The sequence below is a fragment of the Amphiura filiformis genome, chromosome 7 (genome assembly GCF_039555335.1).
Source record: "Amphiura filiformis chromosome 7, Afil_fr2py, whole genome shotgun sequence".
Taxonomy (NCBI): Eukaryota; Metazoa; Echinodermata; class Ophiuroidea; order Amphilepidida; family Amphiuridae; genus Amphiura; species Amphiura filiformis.
Window position 1 is genome coordinate 51,109,660 of NC_092634.1, and position 17,158 is coordinate 51,126,817.

Sequence of the window (17,158 nt, forward strand, 5' to 3'; positions counted from 1 at the left end):
TTGTTCTTCTGATCATTAATTTTCTGGCGATGTTTTGATCGTGTTGACAGCTGACAGCTACACCACTGTTGCAAATCCATTAGTACTTCTGAATTCCCTAAACGGCTCTTCATTTTATAGTCACAAAATAGGAAAGCAGATCAATTCTTTATTATAGTAACACTAGTCCAAGAAGAATGGCATGAGTGGTGTGTTCAATCAATTCGATGAGCTGAGCACATGTTTTGTTTTGTGAGCTATGGCTAACCCGGATGTGCTCGTAGTCTTATTCTAAGTCTCACTTTACTGACACTTTAATTGGCACGTACAGATCGGGTCGGGGGGGTCAGATCAGGGACGGATTTAAGCAGTGGCCCGGTGGCCCGGGGCCAGTTGATTTTGCCTCGGGCCAGTAAACTTGCAACAATGCTGGCCCGGCGGGCCACTAGATTTTTGATCCTGATGTAACTCATATGAGGCATGATGATATAATCAGTGATAGACACAATTGGACACAATTTCTGCTCCACTTTTCACCTGTGTGTAATTTATATTTTTATTTAATGATTTTTTGTCTATTTATTCTTATCCTTGCGTTGCAAGCAAGTTGGAAATATACGGCCGCTTTTTACGGCGATGTAGGCCTACATACTATTTCCAAGCTCTTTCATGCGCTACATGTATCTGATGATGATAGCGATATCGCAAACTTTCTACCGCATACTTGAACCTTTTCTTTTGTGAACTTTTGGAGCTATAGATTGATTAAGGAAGGACTACTGACTGAACTGGTGTTAGTGACTAGTCTCTATATTGAGTACGGTCAGTACAAAACAATTAAAAATGTTCAGGTTTGCTTGAATTAAAGTGGCACCATAGATCCTGGAAAAAGATTTTTAGGGTCCATGGTGGCACAGAATGAAATAATGTTAACACACAAGTAACATGGGTAGATCACATGTGTCAAGTTTGGTAATTGGTAGTCTCTAACTTTAAAGGTCGCATTGGAACGTGCAGGCCCGTAACCAGGATTTTTTTTAAGTGGACTTTTGTTCAAAATTTGGACCTTTTTTGACCGGCAAGGACTGAAAACCTCTATTTTTCGCTTGCTATGCCTGTGAATGGGACTTCTTGGGTCAAAATAGGGGACTTTTTTTTGGCATTTGGCAAGGGGGATGTTCACCACCTGCCCCCCTGGTTACGGGCATGGGAACATGCTTTTTTATTTGCACTTTTTGCAGTAGAACATATTGAAAAAGTTGGGCCAGTAAATTTATTGCAGGGCCAGTAGATTTGCTGTTTCACTGGCCCGGAGGGCCAGTAGAAAACTGAAACCTAAGTCTGTCCCTGGGTCAGATGCTGGTGAGGCAGTAAAGTTTGAACAAATTCTATTACTTGGTGAAAGGAAAATGTTTTATAATTTGCCTACAGAAGTTATAAAGAAATTTAAAGATGGAGAGGAAAGAAAAGGAAGGAAAAAAAATATAACAGAAATAAAATAGGGAAATAAAAGACATGTTGACATCTGGGATCAAGACTAGCAAACATGTTGTGACTTTTCTGTGGCCTTCGCTATGGCAAACGATGTCAGTCGGACAGAAACCTTGCATAAAATATGCCATCAATATGCACCAAAATTAATAACTAAGGTAAAATTTTGTCAATATTACAATAGAAAATACTATATTGACATGAAATACTATATAAATTGGGCAGTAAAGTTAAATATTTTTACAGAGAGTCGATGCTCCTGCAGCTAAACAACTTCCATTGCACGATCGTGGCTGTATTGTGAACTGTGTGAGACCATGGTGAGACATTGGAAGCTTCATGCACTGTGGGCTAGTCGGCATGATTTCAAACGCTATTTTAAATTCGCGTGATATTTAATTTCGCGAATTTTGCCTCCTCGCGAAATTCGCGAAATTAAATATCACGCGAAATTAAGTTGATTTACAGTACCCCTGTAAATGACCAGTGACCCCCTGGGGGTGATGATTATCACTTTTTTGTTTAATTTTTGTTAAATATATTCCATCTTATCTCAGATAGGAGCAGGTCACATAATTATATATCTGTGTACTATGGTGGCCAACCTCAATTACATGTTCTTTTATAATGACAAATCCACTGAATAAACATGCATTATAGGCCTATTTAGTGCATTCACTTTTGCAGTGTGAACTTTATGCTGTCCAATTTTCACCACAAGTGCTTCCCTACGACTTGGGCCCTCACTTTTAGAATTGGGCCTAATTGTCACTGACAATCGCTTCTTTCCATCGTCAAGTTCCGCACATGAAGTGATAACCCCAGCAGTATGATTTCCTGGATGATTAAATTTCAGGTAACTTTCATTATCAACCTTAACCCATTCTACAAAATGGTTTGTTGCCTTCTCTCCGAGTAAAAGTGTATTTGTAAGGGATGCCTGCTTTGTATCAAATAAAATGTCAGTAAATCCTATCAAACCACCTGGAACAACAGAAAATAATGTGTTGGTAATTGGTGGGTTTCTGCTATTTTCAGTGTCAAGTGGTCTAGATGTAGATGCCTTCTCATTGTCTTTGGTATCAAGAGGTACATGTACACATAATAATGAGTTCATCTCTTTGATAGCAACAGGTGGTGTTACTTGTTTTGTGGTGACCAGTGGTCCTGGGTTCACTCCTTTTGCAGCAACAGATACTGCTGAGTTTACTTGTTTTGTGGTGACCGGTGGTCCTGGGTTCACTCCTTTTGCAGCAACAACTACTGTTAAGTTACCTTGATTTGTGGTGATCAGTGGTCTTGAGTTTGCTCCTTTTGCAGCTACAGATACTGTTGAGTTCCCTTGTTTTGTGGTGACCAGTGGTCTGGAGTCGACTCGGTTTGTGGAAATTGGTAGAGTTGAGCTCACTTCCTTTAACACGACAGGAGTTGAGTTCGCTGGCTTTGAGGTGACTGCAAAATAGTTGCTTGCTTTCTCACCGATGAAAACTGTTTTTCTGATTGATGATTTCTCTGCTCCAACTTCACTGTTAGCAAGGTCTACCAAACCAACTGGTAAAACGGCAACATTTGTTTTATGTGTAGGTCCTTCTTTTGAAGTAACAGGTACTGGTTTTATCAACGACACTTTATATGTATTGTTACCAGGTGAATCATTCAAATCCTCAATAGTGTGTACTTTATGCTGTCCAATATCAACCACAAGTGCTCGTCTAGGACTCCCCATTTTACCACTTGGTTTACTGTTCTGATCTTCACGGACCAATACATAGAATTTCTTGTCACTTTGTTGTCCAAAAGTTAATATCCCCTTATGACTTGCTGGATAATTGAATGTCAGGTAACTTTTGTTATTTATAGTGACACATTCAACAAAATGGTTTTCTGCTTCCTCTCCAATTAAAACTGTTTTTCTGATGGATGATTTCTCTACAGCAAGCTCAATGTTAGCAAGGTCTACCAAACCACCGGGTAAAACGTCAAAATTTGTACTGGCAGCAGATGGGTTCACCTCTTTAGTAGCAACAGCTGATGTTACTTGTTTTGTGGTGACCAGTGGTCTTGAGTTTGCTCCTATTGTGGCAGCAGATACTGACATAGAGTTCACTGGTTTTGTGGTCGTCCGTGGTCTTGAGTTCTCTCCTTGCACTATAGTTGTATTTATTGGAGCCCAAGTTAGCTTTGTTGACCCTGCTGGTATTTGAGTTATTTGCCTCAACCCTGCTGGTGTAACAATATGTGGTATCTTAGGTGCAACAGGTAAAACAGCAACATTTGTTTTATGTGCAGGTCCTTCTTTTGAAGTAACAGGTAGTGTGTTTATCAACTCCACTATATATGTATTGTTACCAGGTACATCATTCGACTCCTCAATGGTGTGTACTTTATGCGGTCCAATGTCAACCACAAGTGTTTGCCTAGGACTCCCCATTTTACCACTTGATTTACTGTTCTGATCTTCACGGACCAAAACATAGAATTTCTTGTCACTTTGTTGTCCAATAGTTAATATCCCCTTATGACTTGCTGGATAATTGAATGTCAGGTAACTTTGGTTATTTATAGTGACACATTCAACAAAATGGTTGTCTGCTTCCTCTCCAATATAAAGTGTTCTTCTGATTGACGCTTTCTCTGTACTACGTTCAATTCTAGTCAGCGTTTCCAAACCACCTGGCAAAATAGTAACAATTGATGGGTTTCCAGCATTGGCAAGTGGCACAGACGTAGATGCGTTCTGTTTTCTTTTGGTATCAACAGGCACACATACAGCTGAGTTCACATCTTCAGTGGTTACGGCTGGTATTGATGTCTTTTTTACTGAAGTAACCAGTAGTATTGAGTTCCCTTGTGTTGTACACGTAGTACCCGCTGGTCTTGAATTCATTTCTGTTATGGAGACCAGTGGACTTGAGTTACTTTCTTTTGTGGTATCAGCTGGTATTGAGATCACACTTGCCAATGTATGTTTTGTAGTGACCAGTGGTCTTGATTTCACTCCTTCTGCAGCAACAGATATTGATGAGCTCACTTGTTTTGTGGTGATCTGTGGTCTTGAGTTTACTCCTTTTGCATCAACAGATACTGTTGAGTTCACTTGTTTTGTGGTGACCAGTGGTCTTGAGTTTGCTCCTTTTGTGGCTACAGATGCTGGACCACTTTCAAAATCTTCTTCATCTGCTGTGTCTGTTTTTCCTCCACTTTCACCATCTGCTTCCACCACTTTCAACAGCCTATCTTCCACTGTGGTGTGCGTTTCCTCTCCAATGGCCTTAGTTGCTCTATGGCTCTTTGTTGTGACTGCTTGTGGATCCTGCTTTTGCTTTCTACAAACTGGCTGTATTCTTTCAGCTGCACCTGATTTTGTTGTGAAGTTAGTTGCTTCAGGCACTGCAGTCAAATTAGCATTAAAGGGTTTGTGCCAATTGTTTTTATGCTTTTCCAAACCATTTTTTGAACCAAAACTGATTTCCCCGCAAAATTCACATCTGTAACAGAAGTGCCTGCGACTTTCTACAGATGTGATAAAATGCTTTCCACAACGTTGCTTCGATTTAGTTTTAGTACACCTTACAACTCTATCAAGATGAAAATTGATGTGACATTTGGTGGGTAATTCCAGGTTGCAGTGTAGGCAGACACATCTCATCCACTTTAAAGACTCATCATTCTGACAACATGATGGGTGGTTTTTGTACAGTACTTTCGGAACCTTTGCCAACATCTTCAAACAGAACTCACACTTATTTTCATCTATCACTGCTCTCTTTCGTTGATTACATTTTCTTGTTACTGGCTTATTTGAGCTCATTATTAGAGATAGTTCTTTACTTTTCCTAATAATCCTCACCCTACTTGACTTTCTTCCATGGTCATATTGATGGGAAATTACTTCTTTCACTTCTTCACTGACCATCATTGCATCATTACGCTCTACTCTCTTTTCTATCTCAAAATCTGTATTGACATCATCATTCTCCTTTTCAGTTTGTGTATCAACATTGTCATGTTTAGATTGCACAGAAGACAATCCCTCTTCAACTTCATTTCTAGAAACAAACTCCACCCCTTCACTTTCATCATGTGTTTCAACAGCATCAGTCATTAATTTTTCATCCTCATGATCATTTTGGTGGGAAAGTACATCTTTCCCTTCTTCACTGTCCATCATGGCATCATTTCTCTCTACTGTCCTTACAATCTGAAAATTTGTATTAACATCATCATCTTTATCCTTTTCAGTTGGTGTGCCACCTTTAACTGCATTAGAATGCACAGATTGCCTTTTTTCTTCAACCTCATTTCTAGAAACAACCTCCATACCTTCAGCTTCAGGTGCAATCCCTGTTTCTTCGTTACTTGCATCATCTGTTCCAACAGCTGTCTGCGTCAATTCTTCGTCTTCCACAGCCCATGATCTTAATTCTTTTACAGATGCAACTAACGCACATTCCCTTTCATCCTTGGACAATGCACTGGAGATGCTGCAATCTGTAACTCTGCTTTCATTTATACATTGCTGCTCATGATTCAATCTGGCATCCATATTACTGTAATGCATTCCACAATGTTTACACATACACGCTATATGATACTCTAAGCCACATACCACATCAAATGATCTGTCACATTTTGTACATGCGTACAAAACTCCTTTGGTGTCTTGATCTTCACTTGCAAGATGCCGCTCGTATAAATAACTAGATATGAACTGTTTCTTGCAATGAATACAAGTGTATTGCTCTTCAATCGCTTGGTGTGGTACTTTGATATCATTTTCCCATTCTTCTGCGGGTTGTGGCTCCACACTCTTGGCTTCACATGATGTCAAGATTGATTTGATTGTACCAAACGAAGACTCCAATGATGTAAACATTGATTCAATTGTACTAAGCCCTGAGTTACTAGCCATTACTGGTATCTCATTACTACTAGATACTGGATATCGTTGAGCTTCATTTTCATCCAATACAATATCTTCATTGACATTGCTCGTGTTGGTAAAAATACTATACTCCTCAAAACCAATTTGAAATTCCACAGTTGATCTTTGTGTATGCGGTTCGCTTTCTTTTTCTCGTTTGTAAAGCCAATCACATACAGACTGCTGCCAATATTGTGTCAAAATGTCATCTTCTACTTTGCATGCCTCTCTCTTCTTCATACCTGTAGGTCCATTTGTTTTGTCTCTCTTCTGACCTGTAGCTTCTTCAGTTTCCTCTAAAACAGTTTTCCTTCCTTCAGACATAGCAGTTTCATGATTTACCTTCTTAAAATGATGACTGGCTGCCAGTGGAGTCCTGAAATGCTTCTTGCATTGAGGACATTCGTACTTAAAGGTTGATTTGTGCTCCATCATTTCTTCATATGTATTGACTTTGTCTCCACAATACAAACACACATAGATTGTCTTTCCTTCCTCTTCAACAGTATTCCATGTTGCTATCTCTATTAACGACCTTTTACTCACCAATTCAGAATTATCTTTTGCTGCAGTGTTTGTTGTGCTCACATTACAAATGTTGTACTTCACCAAATGAGCAATAAGATCTTGATATGTTCCATAATGTGCACCACACTTACAGCATACAAACTTCCCCCCATGAAGTTTCTTTTGGCACTTTGCTTCAATGGTCACACCGCAGCTGCACAAGTAGGGTTTGTCTTGTAACTTTTGATGTTGAGGAATCCTGCGGCCTTCTGATGGAATAGCTTCTAGGCAATATGCACAACACTTGCCTTTCATTCTGTCTTCAACATGTTGCCTATGATCAGTAATTTGACAGCATGCCAAATCCACACAGCACACACTACACCTAGCCTGCCCCAGTATAGAACACCCATTCTCATGGTCATTTTTATCAGACCTAGTTTTGTGCTGAGCTCCACAATACATACATAGAAGTTGTCTATGACATTTTGTTTTCTTATGGATCCTCTTTTGACAGGTGCTATGAAGTTGAATATCACAAACCGCACACTTCTCGTTTATTGTATATGAATGCAGGTAAATCCCTCCTTTTGTTATCTTTGTAAACTGTCCACGACAAAACCTGCATGATACGATAGCCGGAAGTTTGCCATGCCTTGCTCTATGGACATCTAGTTGACATACTGTGTCTAGCATTTCATTACAGTCTTCACATGGTAATGGAAATTTACCTTTATAGTTGCCACCACGCTTTGTTTTTTGTTTATGTTTTATCTTTTCTTTGAATGTGTCAAATGACTGCCCACAATATTTGCACCTAAAAATGTTGCAACGGTCTTTCGAAGCATGCATGTGCTGATAATGACGCTTGAGCTTTTTTTTTCTTTGAAAATGCTGATGACAACTATGACATTCATGCCTCCAATTAAATTTATGTAGCCTGTAATCTGAATCCTTTGTATAGCTTACTCCACAACGCAAGCAGGTTGAGTATTTATATTCCCATGAACATAAAAGGCTTCCAGATGATTCTTCTTCCAATACACTCTTCACATGGGCTGAAAGTAGGCTGGCTTTCTCAAAGAACTTATCACAATGCTTGCACCAGTGATACGAGTCTTGCTCCGATCTGCATTTTGTATTATAGACATTGTGATACTGCTTTCTATGCTCTGTCAGCCTGTCCTCGTCTTGAAAATGTTGCCAACAAATATTACACTTAATATTGTAATGCTTTGCATGGGAGTTTACTGCCGCTGGACTTGTCAATACTCTTCCGCATGACAAACATTTGCGGTCTAAGCACTCTACTTCCTTTCTGTTGTACTCAACATGCTGCATATACTCTTTCCGACCAAAGATTCCATGACACCCAGGACATTCCTTCTTGTTTTGATAGTTATGCAATTGCTTTATATGTCTCTCAAGATCTTTATTGTCCTTAAAGTGCTTTCCACAAAACTGACACAATAACTTGAACTGCTTTTTGTGTTGCAAATACTGACATTCACTTACAATTACTGGCCTATTACCACTGCACATCGGGCACTGTTGTGGGTACTTTAATTCAGTCAATGACACACGTTTCTGGTGTTCCTTCAAGGCTGCTGTAGAAGTGAACTCCACATTGCAACTGCTACATACCTTCTGTGTCTCCTCCACTTCTTTGCTGTCATCCTTCATATTTGTCTCAATATCGTCTTGAATATCTGTGCCAATTTCTTCAAGTTTTGTGCCATCTCTTCCAATATTCTTGTCTAACCCCTCACATTTTACTTCATCAAACTCCACATCTGTACTGTTTCCTGACTGTTGTCTCAACTTTATCTGCTTATCATCTTCTGTGACTGTCACATGAACAACATGGGACCTTTGATGTATACTTAAATGCTCCTCATTTTCAAATGTTGTGAGGCAAATGCTGCAAGTGTGTTCCACATAATCTTGCTTGTTTCGTAGTAAACATAAATTATGTGTGTGTGCAGATAAGTGTTTCTTTACATCATAACGGTTGAAACAAAATGAACACTCAAATTGGCCAGTCTCAGACTGCCGCTGCATGTCCTTTTTATGAGTCATTTCATGTTTTTTTAACACACGTCGGTTACTAACTCTCCTGCCGCATATTTTACAGACAACTGCTCGATCACCATGTGCTTTGTTCCTTATGTCATCAAATGAAGCGTGTTCATTACTACTGTGTAAAGCCTTTGCTCTTGTAGATATTCTCCGTTTTTCATCTCCCACAATATCAGGTATTTGCTTATTCAAATTCTCAATATTTACATCTGTACATGTTGTAGGAGAACTGTCTACAGGGTTGCTAGATTTCACATTTTCGTGTGTTGTTTCAACTACCTCTGCTGCATCTCTGTTGGCATCTATCTCCTCTCTGTGCGTCTTATTTGAGAATAGTTTGTATCTCTCAGGGCATTCAAGCAGTACATGCATCTCTAGCGTCTCCTCATCTGGGACAATGGCATTGCAGTCTACACAATAACACAACAACGACAGGTGCTCTGCCACATGCCCATAATTTCACACAATTGATAAAATCTCCGGACATGCTTCACACGCATAGACTTTTCTTTCTGGTCGCCTCTTGTGGCCGGCATGATGATTGCCATTTTTCTTTTTGGCTGCTTTCTGGCAAATTTTTTTATGCATGACATAATTGTGTCTGCTTTCAAATGTAATGAAACATTTCTTGCATTCGTAACACTCAGATTTGGGTATTCTAGACACCGGTTGTGGTGATGCAACAGATTTAGCCTGCTGAGACTCCGGAGATGTTGATGTAACATTACTCCAGGTCTCATTGCTACTAGATGGTACAGCATTTGCAGATGCCTGCTTCTTTGATTGCTGCTGATTTTGAGGGATCATCTGACATTTCCTTTTATGAGATGATCTATTAGTCTTCTTCAACGTGTTCCCACAGTATTCACACAAAAATGTTCCTCCATGAGTGTTCCTTTCATGATGTTGTCTTCGCTGCAATGTTCCCAAAATAAGATGACAGTAGCGGCACTTATATGTAACTCCATCTTTCCCATGCGTGTTTTTCTTGTGATCTCGCAGTAGGATTTGGGAACCATATCCTTTATCACAAACGTTGCACTTGTACACACCCAACCCTTTGTTGATATGGACAACTGCATTGTGAATTTTCAAGTTTGAAAAATTAGAACATACTTTTGGGCATTTTGGGCACTTCACAAATGGATTGTGTGTATTTCGTCCCATGCTGTGTCTTTTAGAATGTTCTTGCAAATCTGGGACGCTTTCAAATTCAGAATTACAGGTGTCACATTTGAACATACCTTTGCCTTGCTGTGTATCTTTATTAGCGTCATCATCTGCTGCACTTTCCTGGTTGTCTTTCTGTTCACCCATGGCATTCAAAGGACAATAACATCTTCTGTGAACAGCTAACTTATTAATTTTATCATAATAGCATTTCAGGCAATTCAAACACTTAAACCCAGTTGTGGTTTGCCTTCTTTCATCTTCTGCATGACCATTTTTATGTGCCTTCATATGAGACTTCAGAAGAACCCTCATGCAGATGTTACAAGTTTCCTTTTCTCCACTTCCTGGAAGACTTCTTTTATGAGACTTCACCTCTTTCCTCTTCTTATATACAGTAGATTTCACTTCCTCCAAACGTTTCTTTATCCTTTTTATTTCCTTTTCATGCTCATGCTCATCGGTTGCTTGATTTCTGTCGTCGTCATCCTCTGGGGACAAACACTCATCTGCAGAACACAAAAACAAATCAAACAATACAATTATATTAATGATCATTAATCATTAAACTCTTGAAAGATAATGATTAGATAGATGAGCCTAACCAAACCTACATTTATGTAAAAGGGCATGGATACAGAAATACATTACCTCTGAACATGAAAATGGAAGATATTCACCGATCGCACGGTCATCTCAAAGTACAAAGTGCATGCTGTGTAAACATACACGGTGATACACCTGTTAAATGCATGCTCTAACTACTGCATAAGCTTTGCAAAAGTCTTCTGGCGCATTGCGAGAAAAGCGTGAGAAACAAAAATGCACATTTTGCGCATTCATTTGCAGGGAGAACCTCGTTTTGGTAGCAAGATGACGGATCTGTGCAAAGGGCGAATAGCAGGGCGAGTTAGCGGGAGGGTGAGTTAGCGCAGTGGTAGTTCCCTCGTTTTGCACCACTGATGTCCCGTGTTCCAGCACCGGCGCGGCCCAAGGACTCATGTGCACTTGGTTTATCCCGATTCCATTCTCGCTCTCGCAGGTTTTCTCCAGGGATCTCCGGTTTCCTCCTGCTTTCAAAAAATTGGTGATTAGTTGTTTGGTTATCACAGATAAATGGTGGATGTTACAATCTAAGTGCGGATAGGTTTGCGCTGTTCCGGCTGCACAATGCCTAGTTGATGTGATCTGATTGTGATGATTCACCATGGCAGCGAAATTACAGCGCTTTGAATACTCCGTGATCTGTGGTAAGGCGCTATATAAATACCACAATTTATTTATTATTAGTATGTAAATCGTCTACTTTGCTGCTGACATATCGTTGCTGGACAAGAAAAACCTACAACAATGTATGTAAATTTTCACTGCTCTACTCATTTGGAAAAACAGGGAACAGTACAAACTCAAATTTGAAGGTATTTTCATTTTGCCAGGGATATCGATTATCGACCTCACGTAACTGAAACTTGATTCCAAGTATTGCCAAATGAGTAACAGTGAAAATTTACATAGCAGTTTTTTTGCAGACCAGGGATGACTTTTACGACATAAAGGTGCATATTACGCTGGTTGCAGTAGGGCCTAACCTAATGCCGCAAAAGCATATACATATAAAGCATACATGGATGGTTTGTTGTCACGCTTAGGACACAAAGAAAAATTGATAAATTTAGTACTGTTACTACAGAAAAAAGCCAGAGGAGTTGTAGCAAGTCTATAGATACTTGCCAAGACTCAAAAGAAGGAACAAAAAAGAGGATTCTGCACCACAATGTATTATTTCTCAGAACCCCAATTGATGTGAAACAAGGAGTGTGTACAAACACCACACTTGTTGAAATACTTATTGCAAGCGACCTAGAAATCATTCTGTGAATCCATTCATGCAAAGATTCTTGTATAAAAAAAGCAAAAAATAACACAAATATCCCATATATATCCCACTTCATTTATTGAACCTGTATAAACCTTTCTCCCTTTCAAACACTCACAGGTATAAAAGAATTTCCCACAGGTGGATTTGAGTTGTTCTACCAAGAGATCCTTTACCTAAACCTCATGTAGCGAGATCAATACATTTTGTATCATTGGGTAAAAATGCATCTTTATTTCTGTATGTTTTGATAATCTTTTATGAGCAATGGACAAAAACAGTCAAGAAATCCCTGCTTCTTTCAGAATCTTGCAAAATGTGATTTTTTTTTTGGTAAGGAATTAGATTTTTCTAGAATCTTGCAATAATTTTTGGTCAGAACTAGAAATGTGATTTTTGAGAAAAGTTTTAGTCACTGACTCACTGTGAATTTTTGTCAAAAATGAAATTGTGAACCAAAATAAGATTTTAGGCCAAAAATGATGCAAACTATTTTTGGCATTTTTGTTTTAAGGGGGTACTACACCCCTCGATAAATTTGTGTCTATTTTTGCATTTTTCTCAAAAACTAATAACACAGTGGTAACAAAAATAATGTATATTATAGGGGCAAGGAGTCAATTACTACACTGGAATTTCAGTGACCCAAGACAAGCGGTTTGTTATTTATGATAAGAAATAAGGTACCGCTAGGATGTACCTCATTTCCGATCATATAATACTGAACCGCTTGTCTTGAGTCACTGAAATTTCAGTGTAGTAATTGGATTCCTTGCCCCAATAATATACATAACTTTTGTTACCAGTGTGTTATTATTTTTGAGAAAATGCAAAAATAGTCACTAAATTTACCACAGGGTGTAGTACCCCCTTAAGAAGGTAATTTTGGTCGAAAATGTGAGGCAGGCGATGCTTCCCTATTTAATTTCACCGAAATGACTTGCATACGATAGGTGATATGCCTCAACTTCTGTTGATACACCATTCAAAATACATACGATAATCGAGCTCAAATGAGATCGAAAATTGTAGGTTTAAAGCGCGTGCACATTCTGTATTTATTATGCGTTAGCTTTGTATGGCAGTACATTGTACATGACTGAGAAAGAGATTAAACATATAGTTTTTTAACAGTCATTTGTCATGGGTTTGTTTTACATATGTCAGTAACTGACTGAGAAAGAGATTACATGAGAGTGAAACCCCCATAATGCATTGCGAGTCAATCATACTAACGACTGAGCAGCAGCTGTTACGTCATCATTTCCGTGTGGGTCGTCAGCTGGTCAGAATGGTCAGTTGATATAAACAGTCTTACGGTATCTCTCACAACTCCCGTATCTTGCGTGTGAGTATAGGCCTATTTAATTCACACAGTATAAAATGTTGTCAATTAGACCTACATGTATAGGAAACAAATGCCTTGGATATCGATTGGCAAAGCATTCTTCAATCTTCAGATGATTGATGTATAGGGGTAGTGGTCATGACGGGGCTCATGATTATAGTTTGATGGAGACGATGGGGTCAAAAACTAGATTGAAAATGTTATTTTATCACGCCGCCAGTTCATGTCATGTCATGATTATACTTTGATAGAGGACAGGAGGAAACACAAGGAAAAGCAAGGTTATCGGAAATATTCAATTATTCTCATGATCATACACGATACAAAATATACGTGAGGTCTCCCTGGTTGGAGGTATACGGGGATGTGCCACGGTTTTCATGGTTTTAGGGTACCGTACCTTTTCAGCGATTTTGGTATATGATTATGGGTGGGTTTTAAGTGCATTGGACCAATATTTAAATGATAAATACTTGGCGCTGCTTAACCCTTTAAAAGGGTTTTTTTATTTACTATGTAGTGAGTATAGGAAGGTCAATTCTGATTAAAAAATGGTTGCATGTGGAACCGAATTTTTCATTTTCAGCCTATGATATTTACGAGCTGAAGATGACCCCAAATGACTTTTGACCTACTCCACATTCCAGAACTAATTTTTTTGGATTAAGAAATATTATCCTGTTTTGCCAAATGAAACATATATTTATGAATATTATCAATCATCCAGGTAGATCAAATAGTTGACTAAATTATAATTCTATTCAACTGGACTACTATTTATGATGGCTACGGTATCACGTCATATCCATGACGCATCATCAGGCCGAGTGATCTTGAATTGTATACACGCACCTCAAAGCAGCCAAACACAACTTTGAGGACAAGGACGTTATTGTCCTTGATAAAGAACATAGGTGGTATGAAAGAGGGGTGAAAGAAGCTATATATATGTTCGCAGGGAGGAGCCAACCTTGAATCGCGGAGTGGGACTGCGCCACAACTTGTCCAAGAGTTACGAACCGACCATCAGGAAGATCCCTCGACGACTCTCGTGTGACGTCACTTCTACCATCGTGGACGTCACAGGTCAAGAATACAGAGCCAATTCAAGATCACTCGGCCTGATGATGCGTCATGGATATGACGTGATACCGTAGCCATCATAAATAGTAAGTCCAGTTGAATAGAATTATAATTTAGTCAACCAAATGAAACATAGCTAAATCCTAATACTTTAGTTAGTTCTAGCTGGCAATGAAAGTATTTTTGCAATTTGAGAGGAATTGTCCAAAACATGCAATTTTGCATGTTTTCTTACAATTGTAGTCACAAAATTGTAAGACTTGGCCCAAGTCTATTAGCATTCAAAATCTTGAGTATAGGGGAAGAGTTAGCTAATAATTTCACAAAATTGTAAGACTTGGCCCAAGTCTATTAGCATTCAAAATCTTGAGTATAGGGGAAGAGTTAGCTAATAATTTCACAAAATTGTAAGACTTGGCCCAAGTCTATTAGCATTCAAAATCTTGAGTATAGGGGAAGAGTTAGCTAATAATTTTAATATTATATGTTATTTTTGGTGGTTTTTTTTTGGTTATGAAAAAGATTGGAAAATATATACGAGTGGATATTCATATGTAGTGGTAGATAAAATGAATTCAAGTTTTAACTTCAACACTACACTATTTTTCGCTCACCTGGAACGTTTTCACTAGTCCGACTGATGACGTCATTCTGTCAATCATATGACGTCATCAGTGAGAGATATCCAGATAGTAGACAAGATATCAACACAGCATCACCATCTGCTGAAGACGCTAGTCGGACTAGTGAAAACGTTCCAGGTAAGTGAAAAATATAGTGTTGAAGTTAAAACTTGAATTCATTGGAAAATATGTTTTTCAAAAATTAGAATGCATAACTTGAAAAAATTTATAAGTTTTAGGGGCATGAGCTTTCGATCCTGGCAGGATCTTTATCAAAGGCAGAGTGACAAGACAACACACAAACATGCATATACATTGTAGGGACATAGACATAAAGGATAAGGAAATTAGCAAGACAATAGAAGACATAAGTGTTTCCTGACTAACTGATAACGAGAACCATAAGAGAAAAGGTCACTTAAGGATACGATACATGATTTACCGACAAGTGACTCATTTCGAATGCGATCATGAATTTTGAAGAAAAAAGTTTCCACAGGCTTCGTTGGGACCCGAACCAGCGATTCTAAACTTCCTTTGATTACGCGTCTAGCGCTTTAGCACTCGGCCACCGTGGCAGTTGAGCGGATGAGTGTAATGATAAAAGATAAATCTCATAATGCCATCTTTAGCCTTTTGTTTACTAAAAAAGACGCGTTTTGTAAAGATAGATTAGCCGTTTTATGCATAAATAGCACGAACGTTTGGGAAAGGTTTCAAATAAATAATAAAGACACTGATGTGATGATGAAATTATGTAAGTCGGGAATTATCTGCGTCGCAATGTTTTGTTTTGGTTTTAGGAATTTGACCTTAAAATTTACGACTTCATGACATTATCATTCGAAATCAACAAAAGATATTTCAACACTATACATGTATGTCCCCATTCTTTCTCTAGAATGTTTTGTACATGTATGTGAAATAGCTTCAACAATGGTTCGCTGCATAATGGTAAAAATAGCCTTGACCTAAAAAAAAGGCGAGAGGTACCATATTTACGGATTCAGGCTAAATTTAAAATTGATATAAAACGTTTGTTTTTGATCGATTAAAAAATTAATTTTTGTCGTATAAAGAAATTGTATCTGGCATGAATTACACTACAGTTTTTATTCCTAGGGCTCTTTGACTTCTTCAAATAATTTTTTTAATGATAGAGTGAATCCCCTGGCCCTCTATAATTACGCACAAAAGATCGACCCCCCTTAAGACAAGTGTATTAATTGTGTATAATGCACGGGTTCAACCCTAGCATGCCAAATAAGCGGGTTTTTATAAATCATACTCACCACAGCTAAGATTTTTTTGGGTTTCAAACAAACTTCTTGGTCTTTTATAGGCTTTTGAAGCAATCTTTGCATGCTTTGTCTTCTTGTTGGATGGTGAAGCCTCGGCATCATCAGAATGCAGCTTTCTTTTCTTTGAGGACATTTTGATGAATCTGAAGAAGAAAACATGGCAAAGCTCTTGTATTAGGTTCAGGCCTTTTAAAAGTATTAAGTATGCCTGCCCCAGGAGCTAAAAAGAGTTCCTGGTCCCAAAAATGGCTCCTGGTCCTATATTTTGCAGTGTAAAATATTGGAGCCAAAACTGGGCAACCATGGGGTATCAAAAAAGCCTGGGTGCCTGCTTTTAAGGGCTGGGGTATGAACGTTTGGACAGTATTTATTTGGGGACATTAGAGCACATCAGACATATCGAATTGCATTCTGAATACGAAGAATATCATTCTGATATCAAATAATTTTGATTTTTGAAATTGCAATTTAATACACATTTTATGGCAAATCATTAAAATTGATATTTTTGATATTTAACAGTACTTGAAGTAAACTTTATAAATCTGATGATTTATACTTAAAGTGTATGTAGGTGGGATGAAAAGCCGACGATCAATTGAAAAATTTGACCTTTCGTATTGAAGATATGGATTTTTTTTCCCAAAACACAAAAAAAATTAGGTCTTTTTGGGAAAAAAATCCATATCTTCAATATGAAAGGTCAAAATTTCCTCCCTGCTACATACACTTTAAGAATATATCATTAGATTTATATAATTTACTTCGAGGACTGTT

The 17,158-nt window shown here is 38.3% G+C and overlaps 1 protein-coding gene across 1 annotated transcript; it reads right to left on the bottom strand.

The window, feature by feature from the left end:
- Nucleotides 1-1,946: 1,946 nt before the first annotated feature.
- Nucleotides 1,947-16,519, bottom strand: LOC140157302 (uncharacterized). The gene is made up of 2 exons (XM_072180445.1): nt 16,373-16,519; nt 1,947-10,659 (listed from the first exon to the last, which is right to left on the bottom strand). Exon 2 carries the CDS (start codon nt 9,350-9,352, stop codon nt 2,093-2,095), a length of 7,260 nt encoding a protein of 2,419 aa, XP_072036546.1. The 5' UTR covers nt 9,353-10,659; nt 16,373-16,519; the 3' UTR covers nt 1,947-2,092.
- Nucleotides 16,520-17,158: the final 639 nt, after the last annotated feature.

Excerpts from the sequence above, each read along its gene's own strand:
- LOC140157302 (XM_072180445.1), bottom strand. The coding sequence starts at position 9,352 with ATGCATGTACTGCTTGAATGCCCTGAGAGATACAAACTATTCTCAAAT.